The sequence below is a fragment of the Eulemur rufifrons genome, chromosome 15 (genome assembly GCF_041146395.1).
Source record: "Eulemur rufifrons isolate Redbay chromosome 15, OSU_ERuf_1, whole genome shotgun sequence".
Classification (NCBI taxonomy): domain Eukaryota; kingdom Metazoa; phylum Chordata; class Mammalia; order Primates; family Lemuridae; genus Eulemur; species Eulemur rufifrons.
The window spans coordinates 30,789,535-30,815,267 of NC_090997.1; the positions used below are offsets into that span (position 1 = coordinate 30,789,535).

Sequence of the window (25,733 nt, forward strand, 5' to 3'; positions counted from 1 at the left end):
TTTATAGGTTTTCTGACTTGAGTTTAGAGATATTCCAAGCAGATCAGCCTAGCAAATTCAGAATTGTGAATATAATCAATAACTTCTAGGTATGCGTAGGAACATATTGCATGAGACAGTAATGTAATTTGTGAGAAATGTCTACACACAAGCTTTCATATACCTTTATTCTGTCTTTAGAATTTGGAATGATGGGAGATCATACAATTAAAAGTCAGCGACCTCGATCTGTTCATGAAAAAAGGGTCCCTCAGGAACAAGCTGATGCTGCTAAATTTATGGCACAAACTGGTAATACGTTAGTTACATTTTTCTATTTAATGTTGTTAATTTAATGAAACCACTGCATGTTTTCATAATCTTTTGCTGCACATTTGTCAGTTTTTGGAGCTGATATTTTTTTTGAGCCATTTTTTTTTGTCACCAGTTAAAGTCCATAAATAAAGTAGCTGTGAATTGAAAAGTGCACAAAAAGCGTGTAAGAATTATTTTGCTTTCAGTATGAGACATTCAGGATTGACATATTCTTATTTATTTATGTTAACTACTTAAAATGTGTCATTCAACTTTTAAAGAAAGACAACAAAGTTATTTCTTCAATAATTGATTGATATGGGACTTTCCAGAATTAAATTTTTAAATAGGACTTTAGATAAAGTTTAATTTAACAAAATTGAATATATTGAATATTTTTGTGCATACTATTTATAAATATTAATTGATTGTTAAAATGTATAGAAAATAAATGCATTTTTAGAATTTAATATTATTTGAAAAGAAAATCTTGTTACATAAAGTAAATAGCAAAAAGTTGACAGTGTTAAGTCAGCTATAATACACTGTAATTAAATGATTTTCTAGTTAATAAAATGTTTATTTCTAAATTAATTGAATTATTTTAAAAGCCTCCCTCCAAATATATATATATATATATATGTGTGTGTATATATATATATATTTTTCAAATTAGAGATGAGGTCTTGCTCTGTTGCCTAGGCTGGAATGCAGTAGTGCAATCATAGCTCACTGCAGCCTTTATCCTGGGCTCAAGCAATCCTCCCACCTCAGCCTCCCCAGTAGCTAGGACTACAGGCATGTGCCACCATTCCCAGGTATATATTTTTCCCCATTAATTATAGAATTTGAACAAATAACTGAATTCCTGTTTTTGCTCTTCATAATAAATGGGCTATAATTCCATCTGAATACATTGCATGTGGCACATCCTTCGATGAAAAAAGTGTTTAAACTGTTTTATGAAAATTTTCAGCTGTTGCCTTTATTTTGGGAAATTTGAAGCTAACAGTTTTATCTACGTCTTTATGAAGTTGTATGCATACAATTTATTTTACCATTAATAGAGAAGTTTCAAATAAGAGAAGTTTCTAATATAACATATCGAGTGATTTCGATAAAATTCCTTCAAAGCCTGGATATTTCCCTCAGTTCACATGTTCTCAGGATAATATTCATTCAGAACACTATATCCCAACCTACAACACAGAATGCAAATATTGTTAATGAGCTATACTCTTGATAATGAATGAGTAGTATATTTTAATACATTAGTTGTAAGCAGGTCAAATTCTCAGAATAGGATGGATGTTTAGAATAAATTCTCTAAGAATTTATTTTTAGTGTTTTTTAGATATATGTTACAGCCAAATCCAGAAATGAAGAAAATTTGCTTCTCTGAATTGCTTTTTGTGCACCTTCTTATTTAAGAAGAGGTGATTTATATTTTTACTATTAGCTTGAATAAGTACAAAAATGCATTACCAGGTTCAGGCAGATTTCCAAATTTCTAAGTGTATTTTTCTCCTTTATAGAAAGAGAAAGTCTCAAGCACTGAGCAGAGATTAGAAGATGTTTGTTGTTAAATAGAAGCATATAGCATAGGCTGACTTCTCAGCCTCCCAGGCACCAGCTCATGGTGAATTTCTGCAAGATTAGAGAAGGTGTCTTTCCTTTGTGCAAAAGAAGTGGCAGCCATTGGTTTACTGATGTTCCTAAAAATTGGAGTCAATGGGAAGTCAAATGGAGAACCATAGTTTTAAGTTTCCAATAGTGTAATAAAATTAGTTTATGCATAAATATTATGCAATTTAGCCAGAAGTTTTTGTACAAATTCAGTTTTTTGATTTGCCTGTGACATATATCAAGAAAATTCAAAATTTTCAGATAAAATCCTTTTTTGTGAATTCAGATCTGAAGGAACATTGTTTTTTTTAGTGAAGAATTACTAATTTCAGTTTTTGAATTTACTCATACTTTCCCAGGTACTGTTTTATATCTAATATATAGTAACAAGTGATTTGGTAAAATACATAAACATTTATTAAATAGATCCATGAAGAGCTTTAAAACCATTTCCTCATATTAGTAACATTAACTCAGAAAAGGAAATGAACTTCAGAATTAAAGTTCTGAAAATATTGATTGGATATTTGAACTGATAAATAATATTTATTATTTTATTTTAAACAAAAGATAATGTAGGCAAATATAAGTGCATGTATAATTATATTACTAAAATACTGATAAAAACTGTATTATTTTAAATAATTTTTAAAATTCATAATTTGTTAGTAGGCAATTATAAAGCAAAAAAGAGAGGTTTTCTTCCTTAAATATTTTCCTAGATTACACTTTCTTTAGATGTTAAGGTAGTCTGAAAAATACAGGTAAGTGTCATACAATGAAATTTTACAAAAATTAAGTTTTGTTTATAATATTTCTCTATTTGTCTTTCAAATAAAAAAATGAGTATTACATATAAACAATTATAAAAGTTTGCTAACAGTAATTTGAGAACAAAGAATGAAAAAGAGGTGAATCAGATAATAAAAAACAATATTTTTTTTATATTTATCCTGGGAGAAAAAAGCAAAAGCTGTCACACTTTATAATTTAAGAATTACTTCTCAAAATAACTAACCTGGCTTCTTCAATCAACATGATCAGTAAATATTGTAATTAGAAACAAATTTTCTATAGAATAATAAAGTGAGGTGAGAGTAGCATTTGAAAAAGTAGTGTTACTTTATCAAAACAATTTGATTATTTTGATCAAGCCAATAATTGAGATATGCTACTTTCAACATAAATGATGCTCTGTTAGCCTAAGACAAAATCTGTATTGTATTTATTGTTAAGGGAAATGAAATAAAGTGATATGGAATCTAAATTCAGTGTCAATAGGATGGCTTAAGACATCTTAATTATACTTATTGATGTTTTATAGCATCCTAGTCATCAAACGAATTTATAAACATGTTTAGAAAAGTAGTTTTTTATCATAGTGAGGAAAAAATCTACATTAGAAATAAGTAGCATATTATCTAAAATAGAAAAATAAAATTAATATTGCATCTAATTTCATGATTTTAACATACTAGCAAAATTTTATATTAATATTTTGTTCATAATTTAAAAGGTGCTCTCTCATGTTATCTCCCGCAATCCTCACAAATAGATTTTGAGGTAAATATATTGCTCATTTTATTGAAAAAATTCAAAGAAGTAAAGTGACTTTATCAAGGTCACAGAATTTTCCATCCAACACAGGTCTTCTGACTTTAATTGCAATGCTTTTCCAGTTTCCTTTTATGTTTTTTGCCAGGCTAAAGAGCCTTAGTAGTGCCTTAGTGTTAAGGTACCAGTTTAGTTTGTGCTATCTCTAAAAATATATATATTAAAAATAGTATTCGTCATGTTATACTTTACTACTTTAATGTCATTGAGCATTTTTTAATATCCCTCTTATAAAGTATATTAGCAATTTCTCACAATGGCCTAATGGGCTCTACTAAAATGGTCTTCACACTTTTATGACTAAGGAAGAATCAGCATGGAAATAAGAAACATTTGGTGGAAATATCATTGGAAACTATAGCATTTGAGTTATAACAAGATCATTTTGGTATGTAGGCCACTATTTTAGTGACAAAATTTGTTTCAAAATTTGAAAGCCAATACGTGTCTTATTTGTTTATTTTTGACCAACAAAATGAACCGTCAGTTTGAGGAAGAGTAAAGGCGGCCAATTCTGAGCATTCATTATCAAATTTTCATGATCCAGGCACCACTGTTTAGCCTGCTCAGCATTTCTGCAGTATCATACATTCAGAAGCAACCCAAACATTTAAATATTTGAACAAAAGTACTTTAAAAGTAGGCTTTGATCCTGATTCATTGTTCATTTTAACTAAATTATTTTTTTCTGTCATTATAGCAATGCAAGGGGAAGAGAAGGACTGCTTTTGTGACAAAAATAGAACTAATTTTATTCATAACCTTTATCATTTCACTTACAGAATTTACATTGTTCATAATTTTCTGGCTTTTAATTAATAACATGCAGCCATAATATTTATACTTCACTTAATCTCATTTCAAACAGGTTAGACTATCATTTAAAATTTGCACTATATTTTCCCTAACTTTAAGCTTAAATTTTTCATTGCTAAATACACATGTGCATGTATACATATATGTGTGGATATTTTTTAACCATTGTCATATTACTGGATTTATAGAATAATGCTTTTCAATCTTGATAGAGTATCTTTAATGTAAAAGAACAAATTATGAGGCATTGCTTTAAATATTATTTAAATAGTCATCCAAGGACATTTTTATGAAATTAGTTGTATACAAATTTGTGAAGGCAAAATAATCCTGAAATAATTAAGGGCAATCCATATAGTACCTTTAAGGCAAACACTGATCACAACACTGAAAAGCAGTCCTATTTAATATAATCTGTCATCCTAGATACCATTCTGTGCCCTTACTATATATATTTAGTTATAAATACATTATCATTTATGTCTTTGGGTGCATAGTGCAGACCAATATATGAGCAAATGCTTCATAAAGGTGCTACTCAAAGTGTGGTTGGTGGACCAGTGCTTGTTTGTGAACTGGTTATTATGGTCCCTCAAGGAGATAAGCAATTTACATGAGAATGTAAAGTCGACTACTTCCTCAACCACATGTCTTATTTCAGCTGATGTTTTTTTTTTTTTTTTGAGAACAAATTTCTCAATGAAAAAAAATCTGTGTGTTTAATTATATTCAGGTCCTAACTCCTCTGTCCTCGAGCACCAGTTTGCGGACCAGCTACCTTGAATAGCACTGCAAATAATTTCTAAGTCATTTACTAACTCCCCCCAAAGAGAGAGATAAATAGATTATCATATTCTGTCTTTTGAATTCTATTTCAAATGCAAATTCTAAGTAGAATCTATAAAATATAGTTAAATTGCTCTTTGATCTATCTAATTAGTCATACAAAATTTTAGATATACTTACCTGTAAACTTTTTCAACAACTAAATGGTTAACTTAAATAGTTACTGCTAGCAGGTAAATGACCTGATTGGAATTTGGAGAAAAGCATCTGCAAATTTTCAAATCAGTTTTTAAAATTTATCCTGAACATGGTGCCAGGGTAGAATTAGAAAGAAGCCTATAGCAACGGGCTTAGAAATGTTTGACTTTAAGTGTCCTTGGGGCATCACTTTAGGTAATAATAGAAATTAGACGTAGTTTCAGTGTGATGCTGCCTCCAAGAAAATTAATGAATTCAGGTATTCCTTGGCTTTTTAGAGCCCTATTTTTCAGTAAATTTTAGTACCCTATTAAACTAATAGAAGTTATAGAGAATTTTCCTTAATTTCGAGTAAAAATCACTACTCTAAATCATAGCTAAAGTTGTGAGCAGAAGGATTTTAATAAATTACTACAAAATATATAGCTGTCATAGACTGAAAGAGTAGGACTTTTACTAGGAATAAATTATAAATAAGTGGCAGTGCTCAACACAATAAAAATTAGATGTGCCCAGACTCCCAGGCTCCACCTCATCTAACATTAGAAAGGGGGTTACACAATAAAGGACTAAGGAAAAACACATCAATATATTTCTGCTCACCAAAGCCATACAGTAAGCTTAGAAATACATTTTGCTTCCTTTCCCATGAAAGTACAAAGTCTTAGATTGGCTTGAAGAGAATCACTTCAACAGTTATTCATACTAAAAGATGCTGACTACTTCCTCCATGGCTTCCTTTGCACAGTGTAATTTGTGAAGAGTATTTTTCTAACAAGGTTCCAGCAAACGTGGTCTTTGCATCAGCATTTTATGCATCCCTCTTTAAATTTCTTTTTCTCTGAAATGTTTTCATGGACCTTTTGATGTACTGTCATATTTTTACATTTAAATTTTTCTTGCATGTCATGATGTCAGTTTGGTATGATGCTTACCAGATGAATATGTAAGACAGTATTTCATGTTTATTTGTTGTCTTGCACACAGGTGAATCTGGTGTGGAAGAGTGGTCCCAGTGGAGCACATGCTCAGTTACTTGTGGTCAAGGGTCGCAGGTGCGAACCAGAACTTGTGTATCACCTTACGGGACACACTGCAGCGGCCCATTAAGAGAATCAAGGGTTTGCAATAACACTGCCCTCTGTCCAGGTAGTGTTAGCAGCAACTACAACTGTGGATGTTATTGAATTGTGTCATGCTACGCATTTGGAACGATTTGTTATTTTCATATGAACTGGGTATAGGCATTTTAATTAGAGTGGATAAGTATAATTCTTATTCAGCTGTGATATTTTATTATGTATGCGATTATTTCTGCTTTCAGAGTGGTCACGAAATTACATAAGTTACTCTCCTCTCCACAGCAAATATCAGCTTCAAATTTTTGTATCTGTTTCTGATAGTATTTAAGGTTTAAATGTCTTTCTGTATTTTAGATAGTGAAACTGCCCAATTAAATGTTTGAGGAAAAATGTAGTTTGCCACCGTACTAGAAATATCATGTGTATCCATTGTTTAAGACAGTGGTTGACACCGTCTTTCAGAAAGTCAACAGTTTTCCTATCACTTATCTGGGAAAATAGCGTCCCTGACCAAATAACTTTCTGTTACTTTATTTCATGCAAGTAACTTCCCTCATCCACTGCTTTGTAAACTTAAAGTCATTAATGAGAAAAGAGAAAGGGAAAGATATCTTTCATGTTAAATGGAGCACAGCACAATAGCATGCCCGCTTAGGGTCAGATTTTTCCAAGTTACATCAAAATTTTGTTGTTCAAATGATGCACACATTCACATTATAGACATTTATTCTGTTCAGACCACTGATTTTCATGTAAAGATAAATATGAATAGGAATCTGGACTTTCTTTCAAGAAGTCCAAAGCACATGATGTTGTGAATCTCCAGATTTACATTTTATCTAACCATTTGATGGATGGGTGACTGCAAACTTAAGGACTATTGCAGTAGACACTGGACTGCCATTCACAGCCTTTCCAGAGGCCTCCAAATAGGTGTGGGTATAAGAAAGGGACAGACCCGGCAGCAGCCTTCCATCTGCTAACTGGGCTTAGAAGTTTCTGGTGAGTTCCATTTCTAGAGATGGCTAATTCTGCAGTTTCTAAAAGCAAGAGTAGAGAGTGGGTAGCATGGTGAAAGGGCAGGAATAATCTCGATTTTCCATCAGAATAGGCAAGGTTGATCCATTAAAAGACAGTCTGGAGGAGTTGTTGTTGGTGGGTACAGAGTTTCGAATTTGCAAGATGAAAAAGTTTTGAGGATGTGTTTCACAACAATATGGACATACTTAACACTGCTGAGTTGTACGCTATAAATGGTTGAGATGGTAAATTTTACATTATATGGTTTTTATCATAATAAAAAAGGACAGTCCTGGAAATAAAAAGAAGTGGTAGGCAGAAGGTGGAGGAGGAATGATGCCATGAGGTGGGAAATCCCTTTATAACAGAGTTGGGAGGTAGCAAAGCGGTAGATGAAGGTAGAATTAAAAGCGAAGCAGGGAAGAAAGCTGAAGGCTGGGAGAAAGGGAAGACGGAATTAACAGAAGAGCAATAACCATCACTGAAAACTCAGTGATGGCAAGTGGGAATCAGATAAGAGAGAAAGAACGTGAAGTGAATTATAAAAAGGTTCATAGGAAAAAATGCTTAAGGAGGTCATGGAGGGGAAAGATAATGAAAAAGATGATAAAAACAGGGGTCATAGAGCAAACAGAGTCTAGGCACGTTAGATAGTAGAAGGGACACAAAAAGTAAAGAGCTTAGGATTTTATTTCATTATTTGTTTTTTTTAAATTGACAGATAACATTGTATGTTTTTATCTTGAACAACATGATGTTTTCAGGTATATATACACTGTTGAATGGCTAAATCTAGCTGATTAACAAATGCATTACCTCATATAGTTCTCATTTTTGTGGTGAGAGTGCTTAACATCCACTCTGTTTACATTTTTTAGTAATACACTATATTGTCATTATACAGTCACCATACTGTACAATGGATCTCTTGAAATTGATTTCTCCTAACTGTAATCATGTGTCATTTGACCAACATGTTTTAGAAATGAAATCTTCAGACCACAAGGGCAAATGCTTTTAGGTTTTCATTTGGGTGGGAGTAGAGTGGGTTGTCTGGGAAGAACACTCAAAACTGGTCCCTACTTCACGATATTTATAAAGGGGTTCCAGGATCAAGTTCCCTGTCCTTGGCAATGAGAAAAGTGTGGATAGAGAATTAAGCTGCACTTGATATATACATTTATCTCATCAGCATCTATTTGAATAGTCAAGATCCTTTCAACGTACAAGGGTAGAGGATAATGGCAATTGGATCGCCAAATGTGAGTCTGAGTGGATCCTAAAGTTCTCCACAATTTTCCATTCAGAGCTTACTTCCCAGTCACTAGATATGCTCATTCATAAGGCTGACACATAGAAGTCTCCATCTTCTTGCCAGAGACCACTGATTAAACCCCTCACTGGGCATGGAGAGCATTGGTAGCGAGACCAGAGTGCTTCTCCCACGCAGAACTACCAAGCTTTCCCTTTCACTCTGATGTCTAGAAAACCGAATAATATTCTATGATTATAAAGTTTTCCTTGATTTCTTAAATGTATCGCCCTTATTCTTACAGAAGTGCATACCAATTACTAATTCCTTTTTACCTTCATATACAGTTTTTATCTTTCTAAATTTGGTTAAATAGTGGCATTGGTAAGAAAAGTGTATGTTTTAATCATTGTTATATTTCAGTGTTGAATTAAAGATAATGAAAACAATTTTGTTGCTTTCTTTTTAATTTTCCAAACATAAAGAATAATTTAGCAACTTTATTATTTTAAAAATGTAGAATAAGTATCCTACTGTAGGAAATTGGGATTCCTTTTGTATAGTTATTATATTTTTATGAAATATTTTATGTTCAATATTTTGTTTAATTATTTGCCATGCTGGTAATATGTACTTTCTTTTCAATCTATTAACAATATATTCTGAAAACAGGGACAAAAGTGAGTTTTAAAATTTTAAATAGCATTTAAACAGTGTAAATATCTTTCTAAAACAATATATTCTCAAGAATAAAATTAGCTCAGAAATCAGTAACTGATTTGTCATACTATGGGCACTCAAATGTATTTGGCATTTAATTAATGAAAATGACACAAGAAAAGGACAAATTAAATATTAAAGTCACTTTCCACAAAATATGTGGAATGATAGAATTAGAGCTTATTATTTATTTGCACTATAGAAGTCAAATCAATAGTGTTATAAATCAGTTATCACTCTGTCATATTATTTAAATTTCAAAAGAAGGGTTTTCTTAATTAAATTGCATAATAATGTGTTTCTTCTAATACGGATGCTAAGATATATGGCCCTTAGCAAAATTTTTGCTTTGACATTTTACTTTCTTCAAAAGCTGTTAGTACTCAGAGTAGAAAACAATGGACATAAAAAGAAAGTAAATTGGGAAAAGTAGAGAATTATACTACATTTAGTAGTATATTTGCTTTCCTAGTTAAATTACAGTTTTACAGTCTACCAGGGTTTCTCAACTTCTGTAGTACTGAAATTTTGACCCCAATAAATCTGTTGTGGGGGCTGTCCTGGGCATTTTTTAATGTCTAGCAGCATCCTGGTGTTTACCCACTAGATGCCAGTAGCTCCCCTCTTTCCTCAAGTTGTGACAACCAAAAATATTTCCAGACATTGCCAATTGTCACCTGGGGGTCAAAATTGTCACTGGTTGAGAACTACTATTATAATCTATATGTATTCTAATCCTGTAGAAGTTTATGTAGGAAAAAGAATGGTTTTGTACTTTTTTTTTTTTTTTTGGTAAATATCACAGTTGTCATATTCATTTATTTCTTAAGAAAAAAATCTTTCACTAAAAGTTATTTTATATATATCCTAATCTAAATGATAAGAGAATTTATATATGTTTATTAAAAAATCTGATGTTAATATACTTGTGTATTGTATACCATTCATTTCATCTCTGGTCAGTACAAAAAAAGAGACATGATAATATAACCAGGAAGAAAACTATTAAAATTGATAAGTTTGATTTAGATGTATTGGTTTTATTGAAATCATTTTTAAATGGACTAGATTGCTTACAGATTTTCATATTTTACTGAAAAATAAAAAAATAACAATTTGCCATTAAAATAAAAATGTCTTATCTTTAACGTTAATCTTATGAATAGCATCTATAAACATTATAAGGTATGTGCTATAATTTCCTACTAATTCAATAGTATCTAAAATAACATTGTTAATGATTTGTATTCTTTTCAAATGAAAAAAAGATATTTTAGCTTTTTTAAAATGATCTGGATAAGTCATGAAATTTTACCACCTAACCATGAAAACCGTTAAAAAAAATTAAGTAACATTAATTTTCTGAGGATTCCAGTTTCATAATTTAACTAAGCTGTCAAGATTAATCAATATATTTTGTGATTCATGGAAAAAAATCTGCCAATTTAGCAGCTTCTTTTTATCCTGGAATTGTGTAAAGCATATAGAATGGTATAATTTGATAGAAGAGAAAATGAACAAAAGCGGCAATATGAATATCATATAGCATCATTAACACTTTATATAGAAAGTATGGGGAGAAAAGGTTATTTTCAAATAATCTTGGTAATTGGAAATAAATGCAAAAAATTATAAAAAGATGCATTTATATAACAAAATATACTCATGTAAATTACTTTTAAAATATCCCACTATAATTTATCATATATAGATATATTTATATGCACATATATATTTTATATATATATATATATATATACACACACATAGTTTTCTTAGTGCTAAATATAGACTTTTTATTCTTATCTCACTGGATACAAATTAGTTTTGATTTTCCCAAACTTTTCACGGGAAAAATGAAAACATCTTACTTTCTCTCATCCTCTTGTTATTTGTCTATGTATTGTTTTAAAAATGTATTTCCCAGCAAGTTTCACAGAATTTTAAAGAGCTTTTCATTGAATATTACTCAAATTTGACTTATTTTTTCACTATTTGGACATAGTTTCACACCAGTTGAAGTAACTTTATAACATAAATGGAAGAGAATGAATTAACTCACAGTTAAGGTATCATATATGCGTTTTTAAAGTAACAATTTGATCAGCATATACATGAAGAAGATTCTAGATATACTGTATTTTCTCGTATAATTCCTCTGCTACCTTATATCGACTTCTGCTTACTCCTACCAATGTTGAAGAGAAAATGAACATCTTTTTTGTTATATTCTATAAATTTCTCCTCCCCCTACTCATGCCAGTGGGTGTCATATCAAACATCTGAACCTTGAACTTCTAAGAGCATAGTAAGAGCATGGTATTTGTAAAAGATATCACTATTTATCACAGTGGTTATTATGAATTTATGTTATTCTTTCTGATCAAGTTTGAATTCATTATAGTGGTGTATTTGAAGAATTGACATATCCATAGTGGTTAGGCATAATCTTAACTGGATCATTGTTTCTGTTAGAAATTTATATAACTTAGGAGGATTTCCTTTTTTATCAAGTTTTTGGAGGAGGGAAAGCATCCTCTGGTTTTATGGCCATTAGAAAGAGATTTTCATATTTGCCACTTATTTTGAAATGAGGAAAAGAGGAGGATCTTATGCGAGTGGATACAGTATTTGAAATTTTCTTCTTATACAAAATATGGTGACTTTAAACTCAAATTTTTAAATGGCAAAAAATATAGTTACTTTCTAAAATGTGAGGTTAAAAAGCTGTTTAAAATATGCATCAATTTTCAGCCTTTTTTTTTTTCATTTTCTGATACCATAAAAGTCTTTAATCCTGAACCTTTAAAAGTGTTAGAAAAATTAAGTTGGCTCTTAGCCTTTTAAATATAAATTTAACTCCAGAAGATCATCTCTGTTATGAGAAATTTAGTTCTATACACTACTAGTTTGTGTTACTTTGACTTAAAAATAATTCATGATTATTTTACCATGAGGAAGAGAGGTGCATTTTCATTAAATATAACAAAAAGTTTAAAGTTTATGACATGAATAACTGTTCAGATGCAGAAAAAAAGCACATAAAGTTTTCCATTATTTTAATGAATTTTTTAACTTTTACATTTTATAGCAAATAAGAATATTATCTCAACTGAGGTTTTGGAGTATCTTCATACTTGTCTATTTGATGAGTTTTGTTTCTTAATTATAGAGAAAAAATCTCTGTCCTTACCTCTTTGCTTTTGTTGTTGAAGCTTCTTTGCTTTATTACAGTACATGGAGTTTGGGAGGAATGGTCACCGTGGAGTTTATGTTCATTTACATGTGGTCGAGGCCAAAGAACAAGAACAAGGTCATGCACACCTCCTCAGTATGGAGGAAGGCCGTGTGAAGGACCTGAAACACATCATAAGCCTTGTAATATTGCTCTCTGCCCAGGTGAGCGTATTCTGCATTTGGTGAACTTTGCACTTATGTACATACATATTTATGTATGGTCCCTAGTGTGCATGGGAAATATTGAGTACAATTTTCATTCAGTCACATTGGAAAATATATCCTTTGGTTATTGTTTTATGCCTAAAGCTGGGTACTTTCTTTGATTCCATCATATGTAGTGGTGTTTAATATTTTGTTGGGTGAGTATCCATCAATGCTCACCTTTACTGGATTTCTATAAGTGTGTATATTAATGTTTTCCACTAAGATTTTATCTGCACTTGGTTTTCCCTCCTGGGAAAATTACAAGGAGTCTTAAAGACTGGAGATTGATTATTGCCTTCATACCGAAAGTAGAGACTTGATTTAGAGGCAGTCCTCCCAATGTTATTCTCTCACACTCATTCAATTAAGGAGTGAGAATGTACCACTGACCATGTATAAAAGTGACAGATATTTATTAGGCAATCAGACTTTCTAGATCTATTGCTAGATGCATAAAATGGTTAGATCATAAACAATATGTAATAAACAATATATAATACTTCATACTATTATGAAGACCATATCGTCTGTTCTGAAAGTTTGTTATGTTAATTTTTTCCTTCATTTAAGATGTTTCAATTGTATCTATCCTTGATAATTAATTTCACCCATTATGCCAGAGAAAAGTCTTCATAATACTGTTATTTAGTTTATTAAAATATTCAAACATAAAACAAATACTTCCAAAATAAATTAAAAAATCTGTTAATGAGATCAGTAATATTCTGTCTTATTTTTTTCTATAAACACAAAGGCAGATAGACACACACATACATATTTATGCCATGTCTTTTTTCCAAAGATTTGGAGAAGCGTATACAAATTTTTAATTTATTTTATGTTTTTAAGTGGTGAGTGGTGACACTCATAGCGAATCAAATATAGTTCACTCTTATTTGTCCATGGAGTGCTAAGAAGTAGATAATATGGGGAAATAAAAAATAATGGCTAACTATCTGGAATCTCTTTCAATACATTGGTTTTTATTACTCTTTTTACCTAAGTTCGTCCCCATAAATACAAAGATAAAATGGCACTGATCAGTCAAAATGTTGTGAACCAAGTTTCTCATACTCTATACTTTCTACGAACTTTTCTAGGAGTAAAATAGTTGGATATCAGTAGATAGGGAGGCCATATTGTTAGAATTCAGAAATGAAAACTCATTTTCCTAAGTTGATATAGTCAGGGGGTTTTATCACTCAATTAGCAAACATATACATTTCCAAGCTAGTTGGTTTTTAATGCTATTATACTATCATTAGAATCTGTCTTAGACCAATAAAATCAGATGGCTTTCTTTTGTGTAGATCTTTTGTCTTTGCACATTATGTTTATATTATTTGTAAATCTGGCCTAGCTCATATTCTCTCATAAGTGAGTACTATGGGACTATCCTTGAGTTCTTAAACTTATCATACATCATTTCTGACTCCTGTTATTTTCATTCTTGAATTTTGTTGCATCACAAAAGATGTAAAACTCTTCCCACGTTTTATCCCAACTTACTTACTATTTGAAAGTAAACTCTAATAACTATTATCTTTAAAAGTTCTTATACACTTCTCCAAATTTTGGCATTGTGGTTTTAAAATATGTGAGATTTATTTGGTGCAAACATTTGGAATTCTCCTTAGAACTCATCATCTTATAGCTAGAGTCAGGCATGTTTATTGAATATAAAAACATCATCATGTATCAACTAGACATAAAACACTAGTGAGAAGAATACATAGTCCTTGATATCAAAAAATTTACAATATATTCCGAAGATTCGGACATAAACATATGAAAAGTCAGCAATTCTGAAAAATTCATATAAATACTCTAACCTCAATTAAAGGTGGTGATTAGAGGACTCAGTGGTTTCAGCAGACATTTCTTCTAACCATCCTACCTGAGATTCCTAAGACATCATTTGAAGGGATAAAGATATGATAGGTGGTTCATCAGTAGTGAAGAATGTGGGTCAACACCTACAGCAGTTCTCCTTGCTCACACTAGTGTGTTAACCAAGATAGGATCATGTGGGTTGTAAACCACTATAATGAAGTAGACACTATTTAGGCTTGACTTATATTGTTCACATCAAATAATGAAGTATTTTTTATTTATGCAGAGTTTGATATATACCTATAAGTAGATATTATCTTATCAGATGCTTTGCTTAGTCAATGTCCAACTTTTTCCCATTTCTTTTGAGGGATCCACATAAGGAGAGAAGAAAATTGGAAAAAGCAGATACAGTATTTCCTAGTTTTAGTTATTACTTACTAATCTGTACACCGTGTCTGAGAACAAGGGCTGATGTTGATGAAGGGAGATGGGCAGGAGACATAGAGCAACAAAAGCACTATTATTCATTCACAGGCTCATAAACATCATGTGATCTCATTTTCCTCCTTTTGTCATCTACACTAATAAGTAAAATATTATGGAAAGTGGTGTGTGTGTGTGTGTGTGTGTGTGTGTATGTTTTCAGTGGTCTTTGTAGCCTGTTGTTCTTATCTCACCAAATTTAAAGCTTCTCGTGGTCCAAGATATGTTTTCTATTTTCTCTGGATTTTCATTTTAGTCATTAATTGAGCATTGAGTTAATAATGGTATTAATAATCAGAATATTTGAGGATAAGGAACTTCTCTTCAATTTCCTATTTATCTTTTCATGCAACTTTGTACCTGGTAGTATCCAATAAGTTACTATTGAATAGATTGAATAGTTACTATTGAATACATGCACATATTCAAATTTCTAAAATTCATCCCAAGATTTTGAAGAACATTTTCTATGTCTATTTAGTAATAAAGACATTAATGCAATGTAGTGGAAGGACTACGTTTTGGACTTTTGGAAGAGAACATATATATTTAAATTTAGATTTTTACCCTTCAGCATAACTGTGTCACTCCTCTAATCCTTGGTTCCTTCATCTGCAAAATGGAGACAATAGTAATACCCGCTTCACAGTACTGTTAAAAAAACTAGGTGAGATGCTGTAAGGTAGAGAACCTGGTAAAGAGCAAATGCTGTGAGAGTCTTAGTATTATTAAGTTAACGCCTTCCAACCAAAGTCTACCAAGATCACATCTGTAGTTGACAAAGCTGAGTTTGTTACTCTTTGCAGTGAGGGAAAACCAACCAACATAGGGAACTGGGGGGCATCTCAGTAAGAGGGTATTAGAAAAAAACTTAATAAGGGATTTGGGCTTGTGTTGGTTGATTTTGGGGAGGGTTTAAGGAAAAGAGGCTTTGCTCTGGATTGGATGCTTCAAGGAAGGGGTAAAAATTCTATGACTGGATATCTTAAGTTATCTAGGTGAATGGAAGACTAGCTATAATTGATAAAGAAATAGCCGTCACTCATATTAGCTGAGAAAGAAGAATGTTTGGTAACTTGTGGGTTGCACTGTGAGCTTGTTTTTCTCTCTGAAGTGACCTTGTCTTTGTCTCTAAAGTGACCTTGTCTGATATTAATGTTCATTGAGATGGTTTAGGTCCAATAAGAGATAACACAGCCTCACTGTGAGCATAGGCAAGCTGCTAACACTGAGGTCTAGCTGTGTGTGTCTGACCAGTTCTGAGTGTTCCTTTATGGCGACTCCTCTGCTAGAGTGATTTGATCACTTTAAAAACCTCAGTCCTCAGCGGTTTTAATTTTTAGTGATATTTAACTGGAGAGAAGTATCAAACATAATAGAATGTTTACATTTTCTAGTAGGGCTTCTATTAAAATTATATAGATATATATCCCCAAAATAAAATTATATAACCTTTTCTAAAATTAAACACTGCAGAGAACATAAATGAAACACTTCAGCTTACATTCTTAGTTCAAAGCCTCAAGTTTTATACTAATTTTCTTTATAGTCTTTTACTTTGTGGTGATAGTTTTTTTCCCTCAGTCAGTAGTTGAAGACTGGAGGAGCCGATGACTTAAGTTTGTTTCTCAATTATTTTCAGTTTTGCCATTTCTCAATCTGATATGTATTCATATATATAGAGTACAAAAAATGTAGAGGACAGAGATAAATAATAATTTGAGTGACAGTTTAAAGACTAAAATAAATGAGAGATCTATTGGCAAATAAGTTTTCATTTATATGCTAGGACGTGTAAAAATGAATTCAATTATATGATTCAGTGGGAAACAGTATGTATTAATGTTCAGTCCCAATCCTTAAGTAAAAATATTTACTTAGGCAACTTATTCATCTTCTCTTTTCCTCAATTTTCTCATTTATAAAATTGGAGCCAGTATTCATTATCCTTCCATATCACAGGATTGGTACATGATTAATGTTAGGTGGAAGTATCTTGAAAAGTGTAAAACTTGATATAAAGGGAAGGATATTTATCATGATTTATATGAAGGTATTACTTTAAAATTAAGGGATTTGGGAAGAAATAGGTCAAATGAACTAAGGATATTATGGTAATTTTTCAGATCTACATCCTTAATCATAGACTGAAAGGGATTCTTCTCTTGGGTTTATACTAGGGACAAGTACTTACATAGACGTTTGTGTCAGTCCTTGGGCTGAGCAGTATTACACCAGTGGTCATCCTACATTTGACAAATGCATTCCTGTAAGCCCAGAGCCCCCTACAGGGATGCTTCAGGCTATAGTTTCCAGGTACATTTGCATACTTTTACAGACCCTAAAAAGAGAGAAACAATCACCCATGAATAGAGCCTCAGAAACACAGCTGGACCCAAATATCTCTATTATCTAGAGCAAGAGGTTTAGTCTCCTGTGAACCTAAAATTTTGATCCTCAGCATCTAAGATGGCTGAGCCAGAGGGCCCTCGGTCTGGTGAAGACTGTGAGTGGGAAAAGGCTAAACATTTGCCAGAAATGGGGTCCAAGGTCCCTGATTTTCTTTTCATGAGGATGCTATAATTTGACATTCAAATGCTTCCTCATTAACCTATCCTTAAATTAATTTAGATTTTATCTTCTTAACCTTCTAGTCTGTTGTATGGCAATTGTATTTGTTTTGTGTCATTTTAGATTTTGAACATTATTCCAGAGATCATTCAGTTCTTAGCTTAAAATATTTTTAAAATTGATAGTGTCTTTATTAATCTTGGCTTGCTTTTTTTTACTATTTAATATTTTTTCTCATTTAATTTAACTTATTACTGAGTTTTTTTCTTATCTATACCATGATCATTTATGTTTTCAATTCTAATTTTTAAAAATGATATTGCATTTTGATTTTTCTTCCTTTGCAGTTTATTTTAAAATGGCAAGTAGGAGACATAGATTTTTGCTCTTCAACATATGCCCAAAGCGAGAGGCTGGACTCTTGTACATTTCCGTCTTCTAGTCTGAAAGAGTCTTTCCAGATCCCTGGATAACTCCCAACTCAAGGCAAATTCCAACTCTCCAACTTTGCTATCACTAAATGAAATAACTTCAAAGGGCTCAGAATTTTTCTCCCTTCAACTCCTTAATCAATCAGCAATATTCATCCCAGAACAGTTGCTGAAATGATAGTTTTATTATTAAAATATTCACAACCTTATGGATGAGTACATAATCTAATTTGTGGTAATTGTTATCTAACCTATTCTAAATTGTCAACAGTTGTTGGTCAAGATGTGAAAGTGAACTGAAAAACAATACTTTTATTAAAATTTATCACAGAATTTAATGTGGCCCCTGTAAAGAGGAGTTTTTTCTTCCAGGTGAGCACAATTGCAATTCCATATATTCAATATATAGCAGAAGAAAGTTCATATAACAAAGTAAACCCCAGGAATCTAACAAGTTAATCTTTGCAGTTTTAACTCTTTTGATTCTAATCTGGTAATTTGTTACACTGCTAAAATGATACATTAATTGTACCCAATGTGACCTTTGTGTATAAGGAAGCACATTACATGACAGTAAGACAGGCTGATCTCTCAGCATTCTCCCACGTTCAAAACACAGCCTATTGTTCTGGATTCTAGTCACCTTTGTAGAGTGGCTCATAAAGTAATAGCCACTTGGAGTTTTTAAGTTGAAAACTAACATTAAAAAAAATCCAACTGCAAGTGCTTATAATGGAAATGAAGAGAAATTAAAAAGGCCTAAGAATTTATTAATCCTGATGTGGCTACATATTATGGAAGAAACTATATATGCTAGTGCAGGGTTTATCAAATGGTATTCCATGAATAATTAAAACAAAAAAGAGGGGAGGGGATTCCATTTCAAATAAATTTGGGAGGCAAAGTTTTAAATAAAGTTCGTTTAGTACAGTACTTCCTGCCTCGTGTCCAAAATGACATTCCAAATTCAACATCATAAAAATAGAAATTTTGATTTTAAGGGCTGTACACACACAAATCTATTTGGACACTAGTCTAACATAGTTCAATAAAAGGAGCCATTTTTTTTTTTTTTTTTTTTTACTTATTTGATTAAGTCAAAAACCTAAAAGTCAACCTTGATTTCTACTTTTCTATACCCTACCATGAAGCTGCCAACTCTACATGCAAAAATATCACAAATTCATCCACTTCTTTCTATGCCCGCAGATGCCACCATAATCCACTCCACCATCAGCTCTGTCTAGACTATGGTATATTCCCTTAATATCTCACAGTACCCATTCTTGCCTCATCCCATCCATTCTACACACAACAGCAAAATTAAGTTTTAAAATGTAAATTATATCTTATAAGTTTTCTACTCTAAAATTCTCTCATAGCTTCGCATCTTCCCTGGTCACATGGCCTACAGGGCCCCATAAGAGCTAGCTTGCGTGTGCTGTCTGAACACATCTCCTGCCTCTTCCCCCTTTCCATGATCTGCAAGCCCCAGCCGTCTCTCTGTTCCTGAACACACAGAGCTTTCCTGATCTCAAGACTTTGCACTTGTGTGAAGCTTTCCACACATCCTCACATGATCGCTGGCTCCTTCTGGTGATTCAGGCTCAGCTCCAACACCACCTTCTCGGAGAGGCCTGGCTGAGCTTTCCGTCTTTTTCACACTGTCTTCATAAAACCTCTAACTGCAACTCTCTTGTTTATTCGTCTGTTTACTTGTTTATCATCTGTTTCCACCACAGCCCTCCAGACTCTACGAACATGAGAGCAGAGCTTAGTCAGTCTTTCTCACCACAGTTCCCCCACGTCCTCCTGGCGCAATGCCAGTCACAGACCACAGTCCCTGTCAATCTTTACTTCTGAGCGCATTATGAGACTCTAACAGGGAATGTGGAGCATTCACATTTTTCCAACTTACCAGGGAACTCTTTTCTGAAAGAATGCCAAGATGTGAATCATATTTCAATAGGAACACAGTTTTAAAGGGAAGCTTTAAGGTATTTACAAATTCGTAGGTTTCCTGTGACCCTGAGAAGTCCTTCTTAGAAATGTGGGAGGTCAGTGTACACGTGGGACAGGCATTGGGTGAGGAGAGGCACTGTTTATCTCTACTGCCTCATCCTGACCCAGGTGAAAAGCCAGGCCTGCATGCAGGCTAAAGGAGAAGCAGCTTCCTCACCACAGTGGCTCCCAGTTAAACATCAGATAAAAAGAAAGATGCTTTCCCTTCACTTCTTGGAGAACCTAGATGAATGGTTATAAAAAAATATATATACATATATCATATTAAAATGCCCTTTATTTTTATAATGAAAATAGTTTATTTTTAATATTATAAACTATGTCCCTCAAAATAATTTTTTAAAAATGCTTAAAGAAGCCAAGCAGTCTAGTAATTGCATGTGTTTGATTTTTTTGTTGTTGTTGTTTTTTGCTATTGTATTCTTTTTTTTTTTTTTTTGAGACAGAGTCTCATTCTGTTACCTAGGCTAGAGTGCCATGGCATCAGCCTAGTTCATAGCAACCTCAAAGTCCTGGGCTGAAGTGATCCTTCTGCCTCAGCCTCCCCAGTAGCTGGGACTACAGGCAAGCACCACCATGCCCAGCTAATTTTTTCTACATATTTTTAGTTGTCCAGCTAATTTCTTTCTAATTTTAGGAGAGACTGTGTCTCGCTCTTGCTTAGGCTGGTCTCGAACTCCTGACCTGGAGCAATCGTCCCTCCCGCCTGGGCCTCCCATACTGCTAGGAGTACAGGCGTGAGCCACCACGCTCAGCCTACTATTGTATTTTTTTTTTTTTTTTTTTTAGAATATTACAGGAGTACAAATGTTTTGATTACATGGATTGCTTTTGTACTGCTTGAGTCAAAGTTATATGTGTGCCCATCACCCAGAGTGTGCATTTTACCTGTTGGATATGATTTCACCATTCCCCTCCATATCCCCCACCACCTGCATGATTTCTGTTCAGTTTTACTTCCATCTGCGCATGTGAGTTCTGATTGGTTAGTTCCAACTTAATAGTGAGTACATGTGGTGTGTGTTTTTCCATTCTTGTGACACTAATGGCTTTTATTTTTAAGTTTCTCAACATTTATCCCTAAAAGATAATGTAAACATGCTACTTGAAAATGCTTAAATGTCCAAAACAGAACTCTTAATTTCTACCTCCCCAAACCTTCCCATCCTCCATTTGTTCTCATTCAGTAAAATGACACAACAATTTCCTGAGATGGTTTGGGGCTGAGGTCCCTATAAAAACACAATAATTACTGATTAAAAAAATTTTCCAGAATATCAAACTGAAAAAAAAAAACTAAAATAAAATAATATCTCATATTTGGCACTAAAAGAAATTCTTTCATGTATACGTCATGAAAGAATACATGAAAGATACGTCTGTCATCTAGCCCTTTAAGTTAAATTCACATATCCCTCTCCTTTTTGACTTCTCACTTCTCTATTTTCTCAGTAACTTGGATTTGACACACTAAAGAAATGTTGAGCTTTTCTTCTTTTGTTTTTTATAACCAATGAATTACTTTGTTAAGTCAATTCTTTCATAACAGTGCAGTTAATGTTCAATAAAAGGATCTTTCAGTTCTCACTGTAAATATAAAAGAACAAAAAATGTCCACTTGATAAATCTTGAATTTCACTTTTTTCCTGTAACTGACTTTACAAACAAAACTTTTCACATCTGCAATATATGTTTTTTGGTGTTTATAGTGCTATTGAACCTCCAATTGTCCCTCAAATTTCTAATATTAACCTGTTCTCAAACTTTAGCCAAAACATAGAATATGTAGATTGTCAGAAAGGATTGAACAACTAATATTAAAATATGTGAATTTAAGGTCTTTAATTTTTTTTTTTTTACTAATGGTGACACAGTCTTCTTTCAGTTAAAGCCTGATGAGGAAAACACTTCACAGATATTCTCATTCTTTCTAATATCTTTTCAGCAAGGTCTTTTCTCATTTCTCATAGAAATAAAACACTCTGCCAAATCTTCTCTCTGATTTCCATATCTGACTTGCTCATTCCCAACTCCCCATCTTAGATAGAAAGACGTATCTTCTCTTTGCCAGTGAGTATACACCTATTGCATTCATAATAAATCATTCTCAAAATTTGCCTCTAAACAGAGTACTTGAGGACATCACATATTCCTTTCTGCTGGTTACATAGCACTAAGATTAGGTTGGCATCACCTAATTTACCTTTGTTAATGTGTTGCTTTCTGAATGTTCTCAATAATGTACATTCTTTTGCCAAATCGATTGTAAGGTGCAGGGCATGAATCTGTTTTTATAAGCCCTTCTCAAAATGCTTAGGATAGTAAGAGTTCATAATGCAAGCTTAATAAGTGTTATCTTTGGAAAGCAAAATTCTGAAATGAAAAATGCACTCATCTTTAAAGCCAAAATAGAGGAGAAATGGATAATTTATAATGTCTTATTGATTCACTAGAATTTTCTCTTTTGTTTGGCAAATGGAGTACATTGCCAATGAGATTGTATCAGATACTTTTAATAAAGTGAGATGCTAAAATTACATGAATGGGATGATTAAATTGGCATTTTGTGTTTTTTAATCTCACAAAGGTTTTATTAAGTACAGCTAGATACCTATTAAACAACCTTCTTTTTAATAGCTACATGTGAGGCTTGAAATTAGATTGAAAGTACTTACTCATATTGTGCCAAGCTTTCTTGTTTGTTTGGATGAATTTTCACAGCAACATCAGCTCAGGTCGATGGGAATTTTGGATTGGTAGTGAATTCATTTACCTATGATCAAATTGACTAAGAACCGTGGAATGATATTGGAAGAAGAAGACAGCCATTTACTAGTACATTTATAACATTTATATGCTAGTTGATGCATTCTAATCTGGAAAATATTTTTGGTTGAATCCTTTGCTCATTTCTATTTTCTGGCATATGGGATTACGCCTTTGTCAATGCTGTCTCCTTTGTCTAAATTGTCCGAATCTCACCATTCTAAATCTAATGTAATTACTCCTCAAGTAGATGTGATCTGTCCTCTGAAAGCCTAAACACCTCATGTGTCATGTTAAGATATTGTTGTCCTTAACCTTTTATTTATTTATTTGCATGCATAATGTCTTAAATTATAAGATTTTTGATGTTGGGATTTATATTCTTTAATTTTCTATCTCTTGTTAACAGCTATCCCAGTGTCTGATAACTAATAGATGCTCAAAAATCATTTGAATAAATGAATAAATAAATAAATCTCAATTTGAATATCCCAAAGACAAGTCAAGTTCAACAGTCAATATTACAATGCAATAATCATACACCAGATATCTCGGAGTCAGCTGGGTCCTCTCTCTTCTTCAGCTCCCATGGCCAGCCCTTCAGGAGCTCCTCTCACCATCCCTTCTTAGTAGCTTTCTAATCTCTCCATGACATTGCAACAGCACTGCCTCATCATCCAGGCTCAGACCCTCCCCAACTTCTCCTGTAATTCTTCCTCCACCCTGCATCAGATGTGATCATAGAATCCCCCGTTTAAATCCTTCAACGTCTTCTTAAACATAACACAGCTGATGAAAGTCTCGTAAAATCTGGTCTCTTCCTTTTTACCAACCTCTCTCCACCCAGCTCTAGAGACTGCATTCACAATGACCTTCACCCAGTTCCTGGAAATGCCCATGTTTCTTCTGCAAGGAGCTTTGTATATATCCCTCTGCATGGAACTTGCTTTAATCCTAAGTATTTTCTCCTTATCCTTCAGGGCTTGCCTGAAACTTCCGTTTGTCAAGGAAGACTCCCTGAACTCTCCAAACTTTTATCTGACTGTATCCTGAAATTATCCTTTGCAACACTTCTATATAACTGATTTATTTAGCATGCTGGTTTTTTTTTTTTTATTTCTAGAGGTTCCTTTTTTAAAATATCAGCTCTGTAAGGTATTAGTCAGTATTATTTTATTCACTTCTCTATGTAACCATGTCATGGCCCAAGACTTTATATTTTTGAGTGATCAATAACTATTTTTGAAGAAATAAGTGAAGAAAGGTGATACTAGATGCATAAAAGGAAACAGAAGTGGAGAATAAGGTGATAGTAGTTTGGAGGGTAATAATAAATTCTCATGCTGGTGTGACCTTCCCTTGCCTTCATTCAGAGTCCATTGATTGGGATTCATCTTCAAGGGTAGTTTTACCATGTACTTTATGTACAACCTTCCCTGTTGGAAGATTTTCTTACACTGTCTCTTTCTGCTTTGGCAGTTGATGGGCAGTGGCAGGAGTGGAGTTCGTGGAGCCAATGCTCAGTGACGTGCTCCAATGGGACCCAGCAGAGAAGCCGGCAGTGCACCGCGGCTGCTCACGGGGGTTCCGAATGCAGAGGGCCCTGGGCGGAGAGCAGAGAGTGCTATAACCCCGAGTGCACAGGTAAGGCCTGATTCCTGCATAGCAATGGCACCCACCGCTTATAAACTGTGCCAGAACCATGCCAGGTGGTCATGGAATAATAAGATAATAATTATGTACTTCTTAGAGATGAAGCCAATTATACCAGAGTTTATTCTACTGTATGCCATAACTAATAAAATAATAAAATTTAGGAGATTCTGAGATTAAATACCAATATAGTTGATGAAGTTTAGCACTAAACTCTGAACTAGCATTTATTTTTTACAAGGAAGGTTTAGTGTCGATTTAAAGACTCTGACACGCTTGTGTAAGCTTGTGTTAATCACAGTGCTCTATATTTGACCAGGAAGTTAAATATTTGAATAAAGTTTATTCATAGTGGTAGATTAATAAAAATTGAAGGGACAGTAATGCCCTCAGACTTTGAAATTCCTAAAGCAGGATGCAGGAGACTACTGCTATTGACTAAGCCACATTTCTTTCAGCCAATGGTCAGTGGAATCAGTGGGGTCATTGGAGCGGTTGTTCCAAGTCCTGTGACGGTGGCTGGGAAAGGCGAATCAGGACGTGTCAGGGAGCCGCCATAACAGGGCAGCAATGTGAAGGAACAGGTGAAGAAGTGAGGAGATGCAGCGAGCAGCGATGCCCTGGTGAGAATGAGCTGAAATTATCCCAAAGGAAATATTTTATAACCTGAAAAAAAAAATTTCAAAATATTATCATTAATTAAGGGCAGTACTTCCTCAATGAAGGATTGCTAATGATAGGTGGACATTTACTTGTTTCTATAGCATATGGGGCATTCTGTGTTTACGTGTCGTAGAATAGCCCCATAGGTTTTTAAGTTTTCTGTTGAAAAATGAAATTGAAAAATATGATAATACTGAGGTAGCCTTACTGAAGAGTACAAGACTGGATATAGTTTAAACTAACTGAGGGTACAGTTTTTTCAATATTTTATGGAATGTTTGTTTACTGAGAATACAAAACAAGCTGTCTTAGATTATATATAATATACACTAGAAATATAAAGATGTAAGTGTAAGATAGCTAAGTGAGAAGATAAAGACATGGTGTTAACACTCAGGCACTTTTAAGTTCTGTTGCTAATTATTCTCACCTTGATGGTTGACCTTGGGTATTTTC

At 33.1% G+C, this 25,733-nt stretch overlaps 1 protein-coding gene across 1 annotated transcript in view; it reads left to right on the forward strand.

Annotated features, from left to right (window-relative positions):
* ADGRB3 (adhesion G protein-coupled receptor B3) overlaps positions 1–25,733 on the forward strand; it is a 683,715-nt gene that overhangs the window by 261,038 nt on the left and 396,944 nt on the right. Inside the window, exons 4-8 of the mRNA XM_069487813.1 lie at positions 181–291; positions 6,322–6,483; positions 12,643–12,807; positions 24,441–24,605; positions 25,073–25,237. Coding sequence (XP_069343914.1) covers positions 181–291; positions 6,322–6,483; positions 12,643–12,807; positions 24,441–24,605; positions 25,073–25,237 — 768 coding nt within the window. The remainder of the gene's footprint in view (positions 1–180; positions 292–6,321; positions 6,484–12,642; positions 12,808–24,440; positions 24,606–25,072; positions 25,238–25,733) is intronic.